This window comes from Castor canadensis, chromosome 6, assembly GCF_047511655.1.
Source record: "Castor canadensis chromosome 6, mCasCan1.hap1v2, whole genome shotgun sequence".
In the NCBI taxonomy this organism is placed as follows: Eukaryota; Metazoa; Chordata; class Mammalia; order Rodentia; family Castoridae; genus Castor; species Castor canadensis.
In genome coordinates, this window is record NC_133391.1 from 93,141,730 (window position 1) to 93,154,237 (window position 12,508).

General features: G+C 36.7%; 1 protein-coding gene across 2 annotated transcripts in view; it reads right to left on the minus strand.

Annotated features, from left to right (window-relative positions):
* Window positions 1-9,148, minus strand: part of Fam174a (family with sequence similarity 174 member A) — a 47,476-nt gene extending 38,328 nt beyond the window's left edge. Inside the window, exon 1 of one of the 2 annotated variants that reach the window (XM_020171699.2) lies at window positions 8,490-9,126. In XM_020171699.2, coding sequence (XP_020027288.2) covers window positions 8,490-8,923 — 434 coding nt within the window. In that variant the 5' untranslated portion in view covers window positions 8,924-9,126. Of the gene's footprint in view, window positions 1-8,489 lie in introns of both variants that reach the window. The other variant, XM_020171701.2, reaches the window with a different exon arrangement.
* Between the last annotated feature and the right edge of the window lie 3,360 nt (window positions 9,149-12,508).

Consider the following 12,508-nt stretch of genomic DNA (forward strand, 5'->3'; position numbering starts at 1 on the left):
ATATACATACATACAGGATTACACAAATACACACACACAGGGAGGAAGAGAGGGAGTGAAGGAGGAAGAGGGAGACAGAGAGAGAGAGCGAGACAGAGATCTTGATTGATCAACTTTACATTTTAGAGGGAACACTATCTGTTCAGTATGGAAGATAAATAGAAAGATGTATTTGTAGTAGACAAAGAAATAGAATAATATGTATTGTAGTAACAGTGTTTTGAGCCTAAAATAATATAAGGTCTATAATATAAGGGGCATACACAAGAAGTATTTGAAAATTGAAACTGAATGATTAGATGTGCATGGTAAGCAAGATAGACGATGTGGCTCAGGCTTCCAATTTTAAGTTCTAAATATGGTATAATTCATCTAATGAAAATAGTACAGCAAGAATTTGCTGAAAGATAAAAACAATGCTTTGAGGTCAGGTGTGGTGGCTTATACCCATGAGGCCATAAAAAGTGTGGAAATGGGGACATTTCAATTCACAACCTGCCATCCTGACCATGCTATTACTACCACATGAGATTTATTTAGATTTCCTCTCCATGTCTTCTTTTCCTATTTCTTCAAATTTTCCTTGATTCTGGCTCTTTTCCCATTACTCATATTTAAATAATACTGGTATTCCAATAAATCTAATACTTCTCCCTACCTGTACAATTAAAGTTTCTTAACACTGACTAAAATATATCCAAGGAGTATGTTCAACTAAAAGTAGCTTCAGGTACAGGTAAACTTGTAGATTTCATGTTGATTAAAGACAAAGACTTCAGTGTTCTAGACAAATAGGTTTCTGTTATGATATTATGTGGCTTTTCAAATGGCCTTGTCTATAGGAATGAGATCTCAGAGCAGTTCCCTGCAACTAGTTTGATCTCTTGCTACTAAAATTCCTCAAAGTTCAATTTATTGCCACAAAAACCAATAACAGTCCTCCATTGGATAGCAAGCTTCTTGAGGACTAACATGAGTACTTTGTTATCTTTGAACAGTTTGAGTCCTAACAGTCTCTCAAATGTATGAAGAACTAATTTGCATGGGCTTAAAGATGACTCAAATAACAACTTGTTTGACAGCTTCTTTAGATAATACACACTCAACACTATTCCACAAAACCTCTCCAAACAGCAATTTATACATGCAAATGGTTATTGATGTGTTGAGACAAAGTTCTCTTCAGTTCTTAAAGGTCACAAGACAGGGTCTAAGATGGATAATACGAGGGAACCTAGTCTCATGTAATTGGTATATATATATACACATACAACTATGTATATGAGTCATGGTTGGGAAGCACTGTCCTGGACTTAATACCATCAATGAATTAGAATCTCTTTATTTGTGTCTCTCAGTACTATACATATAACAAATATTGTTTAAATACAGAAAATCCTATTACAAATGGAAGGACAGAGTGAAAAGATTGTTTTACAAGCACTCCCAACAGCCTTGATTGTGTCTATATTATAGGAAAAAGAGAAAATAGATATGTAGAGGAACTCAAAAAAAAATAATAATCATTATCACTACTAAAATACATTGAGTAGTCATTATGTGCTAAGAACCATGGTAAGCACTTTATGTAGTTCCTTGAACCAGTCCTGTGTGGCAGACACTATCATTTTCTCCGTTCTATAAAACCTGAGATGAACCTTAAAGATGCCAATTAACTTTTATGGGAAGCTGGAATTTGACCACAGGAATGCTACCTTCCCATTGAGCTACAATGAACTGGGATCAGGACAGGCTAATAGAAAAGATGGCAAAAGAGGAAAGCAATGTAAGAATGAAATGATCACCAATTACAAATGTCACTGAACTATTCAGAATAGACTCTTTTCCATAGAATTAAGAACATCTGGAAATGGGCTTGATCAATGACGTTACAGACAGCTGGGTTGAACTTCTGATAGAGTTTAAAGTTGCTCTCCACCTATTAACAGCAGAGAAAGAATAATCTTAAGTGGTAAAATTGCAGGAAGCTTCTTGAGTCAGTCCCAAAGATAGGAGTTTTAATTGATGAGATGAAAATATCTAGTACCATGGAATATAAAACAATTTATATTCCTCCCCAAAGGCTAGAGCAAAGAAGGGGCAGGGAGATGAGAATCTGTTTAGTTTGGTGACTGTATCTCCTTCCTTATAGAAAATTCCTTTATTGGTATTCTCTCTCCTATAATAAACATCAGGTAGTAAGATGTTTATCCTTACCAATAGATGAGGGAAATTTATTTCTGCTTCTGTGTAATTTGATTCCTGAGCTAAGGGAAAAAAAAAAAAACCTAAAAACTACTGTATACTCACTGGATGGAATGTTCTTGCAAATAAACCTCTTATGTATTGGGGTCTTGTCTCTTAAACTGCCTTGATTCATGACTGTTCCCTAAACAGTATTTTTCTATTTTTCTTTGACTTTTTGAAGTCTTAAAATTCTTCCAGTAAATTCTATTAAGTTCATCAGGATTTTCCATCTATTTATCCAAAACAGTAATTGAGTCTTTATTATTAAAAAGAAGCATGAAAAGAAAGTTATAAAAGATGAGAGAGGATGTCTTTGTTGAAAACCTTAATAAAATAACTATTATATTCCCTACCTGAGCATTGGTTTCCTCAGTCTAATCAAGTCTACTTCATTTACTGTTTGGATGCAGGCACTGTGGTCCATCCTGTATTTGAAAAATGTTAAGTAAAGTAGCATGTGTTCTCGAGTTTTTCTTAGTCTTCTCCAGGATCTTCAATTCATACTGATCCCTGACATGCTTGACTGCCATACCACCAATATGATTAATGGTTGTCATCTTGACATTTTGGCAGTAGACCTTAGAGCTAATTTAACACTACAATATTTTAAGAGTATGCATAAACACTCAGGGAAGGTAGGTTTCATCTCTGCAAAGAATATCAAGTCCCTGAAAACTTATACTTGTTAAATACATTTCCAAGCTCTGGTCTCTCTCTATACAAAATACACAATATATATTGCTTGACTGAATAAATGATGACAAATGAGGATTTGTGTTTGATAGAAAACCCCACTTTCCAAGGATATAAAAACAACTAGAACGTAAACTTCATAAACGTAGAGACAATCTTACACATGATCTTATGCACTTTTCTAATCCTTACTATAGGGCCTAATATTGACATTTAATGTGCACTCAATAGTATTTAAATTAATGGGAGTGGCTAAAATATAAATGGTTAGACAAAGTATTTTGACCAAACTGAATAGTTTCTACTCATGTAACGATTTTATTAGTAGTGCAGAAACCATGTGTCTTCTGGGAGAAAAATAAAATAAATTCTTTAACTCAATATTCTTAAGCAACGAGACAAGAGAGTCATGGTTACCAGACCCACATACATAATTTATTAGTGTCTGGCTTCAGAAAGAGTTAAGGCAGAAAAGTATATGACAGATTAACAATGGTTGATTCAAAAATATCATTCCTTGATTATATCTGGCAAATCAAGGAAATTGTTTGAGTAAGGGGAGGGTTGTAAAGGGCTGAGGCAGTATATTAAGTTATTTTAGCTTAGCCAGTAATGATTATCAGTAAATGTTATGGGTGACTCACTTTTAAGTATGTGTGTGTGTCCTAAGAAGTTTATTTTTTACTTACTCCCTCTAATATTCTTTCCTATCTTCTCCCTGTCACCTTTTAAAAGAACATTAATGGGTTTCATTTCTATTTTCATACATATAAAACACTTCAATCATATTCATCCCACCAACATGGTCTCCTTTTGCCTTTCTCTCTCCCACTAGTTAATCCCCACCCCCCTGCAAATCAAAACAAACCCCATTCAAATTTGGAAGTTTAACATCAAAAAAAATTATGTTTTGCACAGAAAAGTATTAGGCATACAATATCCACTTCACTTTTTTCCATAAATTAGCTAGCCATCTCTATGTCCATTCTAAATCAGCTATTTTGGACACAAGAAGCACAGTGGCTGGATATGTTACGTTTAGGCAAAGCTGGACTTAGGCCAGACTATGTGAGTGAGTCTGAACCAATTATTTAATGTTGCTCAGCTTTAATTTTCTCAAGAAGACTATTACCTACTTTGAAGACTATTGCATAAATTAAGTTGAAAAATGTACATAAAGTATGTAGCATTTACATCTGACACCTAGACTGGCAATTTGTAACTACTAGATACTATGTAAAATCTCAAAAGTGTTTCAGTAACAAAGTGAGCTTGCTTGATAGACACCTAATCTTATATTTTAGCTTATAGGTTTGGTCAGTCATTCAAGTTAAATAAATATTGTTTATATCCTGTACAGTGTTAGTAGGTATTGAATTTTCATTTTGATTTTTATAATTTTATTTTTAATTGACATATAATAATTTACAGGGTGCAGTGTGATAATTTCATATATACATACAATACTAACAATCAAACCAAGATGATTAACATTCCTCTCTCCTTATTAATTTTGGGTGTTTGGAGACTTCAAAGTCCTTTCTTCTAGTTCTTCCTAAGTAATATATGTTGTTATGAACTATATAGTCATCCTACTCTGCTGCAGAACACTAGAACTTATTCCACCTATTTAGCTGTATTTTGGAGGATACGATATTAAAATAACTAAGTCAGACACAGATAGAAAAGTACCACATGTTCTCACTCATTTGTTAAACTAAAAAAAAAAAAAGAAACAAAAACAAACTGGTATCAATGAAGAGAATAGAATAGTGATTACTTAGAGGAAAGGGTGGGAGGAAGAGGATGGAGGAGGGTTAAATAGGAGAAATTATGTTTTAATGCCCTTTCATGGCATTTTTTTTATTATCTATGTGATTGTTTGATGAATATCCCTCTGGTCCTCCAGCCTATAGGTGCCACGGAGGCAGAAACGTTGATTTTGCTCACAGGTGTATTGCCCTACATTCAGCAGCTGAATAAATACTAATTGTCTGAATGAAGGCTATCAATGTTGAATCCCATGCTCATCTTCACCACATAGAATAGGCTTTTATCCATTGCAAAGGACAAGTTCTGAAATTGTCCTTTGCAATGGGATCACAAAAGTTAAAAAGATCACAAAAGTTAAAAAGTGAAAAGGTTGAAATCTATAACTGAATTGCCATCCAATATATCACATTGAACAAAAAAGAAAAATCAGCAATGTCAAGACATGAAAAAAGAAATAATTTTCTGCTTTTAAGGCAAGGATTCACAAACATACCATAAATTGCTTTTATATAATCAACATATGTGCTTAAAATTAATAACAACCCAGTAGAGCAATTTTTTTCTGGCCTTATACATTTTACTGTAGGAACAATGTCCCACAGAGAAGAAAGAAATGTACTCATTGAAATCTTACACTTCTTTGTTCTACCAGTAAGTAGCAATTATCCTCAAATTTCTAATCCTTACCACCTATAAGGAATTAACTAAGAATGCTCATTCATTAGTCAAGCACTTACTTGGTGCTCACTATATACTGCACACAACATTCAGCATTGAATAAAGAATAAGGCAAGCTAGGCACCAGTGGCTCTCACCTATAATCCTCTCTATTTGGGAGGCTGGGAATATGAGGGGCAGCCTGGGCAAAGAGTTTGAGAGGCCCTTATCTCCAAAATAACCAGACCAAAATGGACTGGCTCAAGCAGTAGAGCTCCTGCTTTGTAACATGAAGCCCTAAATTCAAACCCCAGTCATACCGAAAAAAAAAAAAAGAGAGACAGACAACAATCCCCTTCACATAGAGATTATGTGCTCATTTTAGGAAGCCACTAAGTTCCTACTGTGTTCCTTGCCTGCATTTTGTACTTTCTACAGCATGAATAACTGTTCTTTGGAATATTTCTAGACAAAAAGTAGAAGTTATTTGTACCCAAATATTCTTTATATCTAAATTAGGTTAACTAAAACAATTTGGAAATCTCATGGAGTTCAACACAGTAAAACTTTACAAGTAAAATATTCATGGTGTCACCTCATATCAGTTAAGGGAATGATGGGTGTTGGCCTATTCTTTCCCACATGACACAAATAAGCACTGTTCTCTATCACACATATTTTGGAAGTAGGAGCCAAAATGAGCATCCACCAAAATGAATATGAAAACCATAATCTGGAAGCAAAAAGTATGGATTCTGTACATTTTTCAGACACTGTTAGCATCAATCAAGCTTTGGACGTTAGATAGCCAACTAAATTTAGAACCTGGACTACATGAATGTGTTAGATCTGGCTAAAGAATGCAGTTTTTATTAGCCATACTTCAGAATTTGGCTGTTCTCAGACCTGTTACTGAATCACCCACCAGAATATGATTGAAAAAGCTGAATTCTTCCAAGTTTTACACCATCAATGACAGAAAATCAGTGGCAGTAAACATTTGTGTTTAAGATTATAAATGAGATCAAACCAAAAAGGAAAAACAAGTAGGGGAATATAAAGAAAATTATAATCCTACCTATAATTTATATGCCTAAGAAGTATAATACTGAGGGTACTCTGGATCTTTATACTAATTATATACATAGCATTAAATAACAATTATATGTACACCACTGGTTCTCAAATGTTTCAAATTCTTTTACATTCTTAAAATTTATTCAGGGCCCCCAAAGAACTTATATTTATGTGAATTATATATATATTAACGTTTGACATATCAATTAAACCTAAAATTCTTTTAAATACTTAGTTGATTTGAAATAATGATGTATTACAGTTAACAGAACTTTTTGTTAAAAAAATAACTACTGTCACAAAAAGAAAACAAAAGAGGGTGAAAAGAATGGCACTAATGTAGGTTTTTTTTCCAAATTCCTTTAATATCTGGCCTAAACTGATACACACAAAATAAAAATGGATGGAAAACAGTACAGAAGTAGATTGTCATGTTTGCTTCTGCATTCAATCATTTACAATATGTTGTTTGGATGAAGAATGTGAAGAAAATTCAGCTTCATATAGCTATGAACTTGGAAAAGATCTGAGCCACCTTTACAGATAATAGTGGTTATTCTTTTTCTTATACTACATCTAAACACGCGTTTCCTTAATGTTAGTTGCAAGGTAGAATCTGAAATGATACCAAATAATGTTGTGTACCCCATATACTTACAAGAGAATGCATTATTTGGAAAACAGTTTTAATACTGTAGGTCAGTAGGAAGATGTCTCAAAAAAACCAACTCCCCAAGATTCCTTGAACCACATGTTCAGAAACAATGGCTTACAATATCTGCACATTTTTAATCACTTAAGCCAAGTGATGTTGGTTTTCCATTCACAAAAACCTTTTAAAAGGAAATTTGTTTTAAACGATGAATTTAAAATATATATTAAATACTGGCACAGAGGGTGAAATAGTTTGTAAAACTATTCAGCAGTACAAACCTAACCTCTACTTTTTCTCAGCTGTTCTTTTTGCTGTCTGCATCTGGTGAGGTCTTGGCTCTAAATGTCAATTCTTCAGACAGGTGGTACCCAAGTACTTAGTTACAACCTAATTACTTAGGTGCAGATTAAGGACAACATTGAGAAACACTGATGGTAAGGACTAACTATTCTTCTACATTTTATAAAAATAAAATTTAAAACAGGAGGACAGAACAAGTCCTGCCTTGGAGAGAAGGGAGGCTGGTACCGGTGGAGGGGGGAGAAGGTGGGGAAACGGTAATCGAGGGGTGAATATGGTGCAAATACTGTGTACACATGTATGTAAATGGAAAATGAGACCTGTTGAAACTATTCCAGAAATGGGGGTGGGGGGGATGAAGGAGAATGGTGGAGGGGGTGAATTCAAATATGATATATTTGATATATTTTAAGAACTTCTGTAAATGCCACAATATACCCCCACCCAGCAAAACAATGAAAATAAAATAAAAATTTAAGTATATATATATATATAAAAAAAACTTGTCCTCGCAGAAAAGCCATATGGATGGGAAGAAATCCCACCATCAGAAAAGCAAGGATGTTCAAGTGGTAGGTTGAAAATAAAGACATAATGCTAAATAAAATACATAAATTTCCATAAACAGACCCTTCTGCACTACTACTCATGCAGTACTGAAGGAAGAATGCTAAGACTTACAAAGTGATATCCTGTCCTTAAAGAGTTTGCATTGTACAGGCAAAATTTTGACAAGCTAGTTACTGAAGAATGCACAAAGTAGAAAGGGAGTGTGTTCAAAATTCAAGGAAAGAAGAAGTTCCACTTCAAGGGGAAGGGTATCCTATAAGGGTACTTAAGCTCAGGCAACATGAAGAGTGTTGGTAGTGGGTCCTAACTTATAAACGAAAGGCAGCAACCTGTCACCGGCTTAAATTCCCCTAAAGTAACCACTGACCATTAGGACAGCTGGCCTCACTGAGTGCCGCCCCTGATGCTGTGTGTGGGCAGGAGGCAAGACCAGGTCAGGGATACCTCCTGGTTTTGACGCTGGAGGTCACTGGTCAGCCCCTGTCAGGCCGCGGGGTGCCCTGAGGCTGCGCCTCACCTGACGGTTCTGACCACGAAGTACACCAGCACCGCGCCGCTCACCACCATCAGCACCGTCAGCGCCCGCTGGGTCATGGGCTTGTCGCCAGGGTTGGGGCTCACGGCGAGGCCGCTGTCTGCTGAGCCTTCCCCGGCCTTCCCTCCGAAGTCATCCGCCGCAAGCCCCGCCCCGGAGCTACTGCCATTGCCGGCCTCGGAGCCTCGCGGAGCCGCGGCATCGGCCCGAGCGCGGCCGGGAGGCTGGGCGGCCGTGGGGCCCGGGGGCAGCGGCGGCAGGGTTCGCGGGCCGGGGTCCGGAGGCCCAGGACCGGGAGCGGCCTCGGCTGCCGGCAGCAGCTCCGCCAGGAGCCCGCGGAGCGCTGGCAGCAGCAGCAGGAGGAGGACGGAGGCCAGGAGGCGGCTGAGACAGCGGCGGCAGAGCCGGGCCTTCATCGTTCTCAGACCGCCGTCTCACCAAGCGGGAGCCGTCCGGCCGACCGCCCTGGCTGCAGGAGGGAGCATGAGCGCGCAGGGGAGGGAAAGTGAGGGGACTCCGGCTTTGAGGCCTGGAGACAGTAGGTGGCACAGACTGCTGAGGCCTCAGCAGTGATGGCAGCTGCCGGGAGAACCGGAAGCTCGTACATCTCAGCAGCCACTGATGCTATGGACTCCTTTGGTTGCTAATATGTAGGGGCGGGGCGCGCAGGGTGACGTCAGGCGCTCGGGCAGACTGCGCATGCGCCATGACAAAAGACAAGGCCAAGCCATAAGGAGCAGAGGCCTTGCTGCTTATGCTAGGGTGCTGATAGGGAAAGGGGTAATCTAGGATGGATAACTTATAAGAAAGGGGATAAAAAGAAGAAGAAGAGAATTGTGTGAAGTGTGTATCCACTCTTTCCATACAGGAGTCATAATTTTAATTCCTTGGTGCAAAAATTCAAAAACACTTCTTCTTAGTAAGCAATATGACTTAGTTCTCTCAGCTTGATTACAAACTTTAAACAAGCCTCGAAGTTCCTGAAGTTCCTCTCATTAGAACACTAACTTTAGAAAATGTAGAATTGTATATTATTTCTCTGCCCCTTTAAAGTGTAACTGTGTTTAAAAGTCATGTTAGTTTCATGCACTTGGGAGTCATCCACAAGGAACATCCTGCCCCTATCCCCTAATCCTCTGGGAAGACTTCTGCAACTTCTTCCCTTCAAGCTGTAAAACCACTTCTTATCTACAAGATAGGAGAAAGTTTATTGTTCCTTTGGGTAAATTCTATAAGCAAACACAGATGTCCTATGATCTGACTGTCCGAACCCTTGACAACTCTCCAGCTCTGTTTCTTCTACAGAAATAGAGCTAAAAATGAGTTTTTGCCATTCTATATTGTAGTAGCTTGAATAAAGTCATGCTTGCGAGTTTAACTTTGTCATCAGTAATATGGAACTTAAGTTTACATGAAGATTAACAAATAAGAAAATATCTGATCTGAATCAGAGCTGATATTTAAGTTTTTAAAAATTTGTGTGTTCAATAAGTCACTAGAGATCTTACTGTTGACTGTGCCAAATTTTGAGAATTGGATTGTAAATAATAAGACTTACTCTCTGTCTTCATAAAACTTAGGTTCAGGTGATAACAGCAATCAGCACACTAAGTTTGAATTCTGAAGTGTGAGTTATAAATGAGAAGTACAGGATGTACAGTACAAACTGCAAATGGCTGTTTCAAGTCGTGTGGACAAGAAAGTATTTCTGTTAGCTGCTTTTAGGGAGTTGAATGATGCAGTTGGTTCTGCCTAGTGGAATGGCCAAGAGTAGGCATCTTAATGTTGGGTTCCTATATATGGAAGCCTGTTTTGTGACACACCCAAATGTTACCTTCCAACTCACATTTCTCAATAATAAAGTAGCTCTTTTGATGTCTCATCTGCCTTACACAGTTGTTTATTCCAAACCATACGTGAAAAGGAATTAATTTTTAATGTCACTCTCAGACCTCCCAAGAAAGTTCAACATTCAGTTCAAGGAATAAGGAAGAAAGGGAGAGCAAGAGGGAGAGTGGGAATTAGGGAAGGATGGAGGAAATAAGGAAGGAAAGAAAGAAGGGAGGAATGATAACATGAATTTTCTTTCCTTCCTTTCCAACATTTGATTTTACCATTTTGTTCTTCATCTTCATTAATGGAATTATTATTCTGCCATGTACTCAAGCATAAAATTGTGGAATCATTTGTTACCTTTTACTTCCTATCCACAGCAATCCTTGCTCATTAACTAGAACATATCAAGAGCTAAATTATTTTGAATCTCAGAGTTAAACTTATGTTTCCAAATAGGTAGAGTAAGATACATTCTACTGTTTCTCAAAATGTGACATCAACCTCAAGAATCAGAATAGGAAGGGTAATTTGTGAAGTGTACAGATTCTTGGTAACTACGCCAGAATTTATGAGACAGAGTTTTGCTTGGTGGGAGGACAGATCATATCTACATTTTTAAACATAAGCTATTTGTATGGTTTTCATCTTCTCTAAATTAAGAATATTTTTCCCTTTTCTCATTACCCACATCTAGATGTTTTCATATCTTGTCCATTTCCAGAACATCTTTTCTATCAATACATACCTTTCTTCTCCCTACTTGTAACAACCAATCATTTTTTTATTGCTAGGGCTATTTACTATCTTACTTACCTTCTGGCCTCATATATTATTGCTAGAGTAAATTTTTCAAGTTTCAATCTACCTTGAAATAAAAAATCATCAGCACACAGATTTTTCAGAAATTCTCATGGTCCTCAGTGATAGTAAATTGGGAAATCACCAGTATATTATTGTGTTCCTTATAAAACACCATATTTTTGTAAAGCATTATGACACAAGGGCATATTCAAATCTATCATATTTTTCTAGAGAAAATACTGTGTTTTGCTTCTATAATAAAAAATGTTAATTTGGAGCACATATACCTACAGTACAAATTGAAATAAAACTAAAAGTTTTCAAACATTTGTGAATTTTTGTATTGATATTAATATATTACTCCTTCATTTACTTATCAGTTTGCTTACAGACCAGTTGTACCAAGTGCTAGAGATTTAGACACATAAGGCAAGAAAAAAAATTTAGAGCAAGAAATTTATATCAAGTTTCTTAAATTTATCTGCATCTTGAGAATAGAAAAACATTGCTCTAATTTACTAAGGAATGAAATGCCTTGGCCAACCAAACAACTGTTCCTGGAAATGCAGTTAAAATCCACTGACCTACAGAATAAAACTTGAACTTGTCAGTGTGAATTGAATAATGATTTTGAACGTGAATAAAATATCAAATATGTACCAGTTATCATGCTATCAAATATTAAATGATTAACTTGTTTTATCTCCAAAAAATACACCATAATTGTTTTTAATTTGCAATTGTAGAAACTGAGACACAGGGTGATTAATTTGGTTAAAACACTTGTGATTGAATACAATAGGACTGGATATTAAATTCTGGCAGTCTGACAGCAGAAGGGGATTATTAATTGCTACATTATTATATTCTCCTAATTGAGCATTTCTATGATTTGACTCTAGCTTATTGTCACAATCATTTGTTGCTCAGATAATGTTATAAAACCAATAACCATAAAAATCCTACTGGCATGCAGCAAATAAATGTTTCCTCCTCACTTGTCCTTGATCAAACTGGGATTGACTGACTTAACTTCAACTTGGCTGAACTTGGTAGTAGGCCACAGGTTTAGTTCAAGCTTTTACCAGATGTTTCCTTATTTCTTCCAGGATAGAGGGGACTTATGGGTCATGCCCTGCTCACAGGGTGGAATCTTCCTGTATGGATAAGGCAAGAGGAAGGAGGACATATGAGGAAAAGCCATAGGTATGTGTGTATGTGTTTTTTGTTTTGGGTTTGGGTTTTGTTTTTGCAATGAAACAATAAGTTACCCAAAAGCCTCATTTGATGCACTTGATTGCATCTGTTTTGTGAGAACATTTAGAGGATCTGAAACTTTTAGTATTTAAATTGACATATTTGAG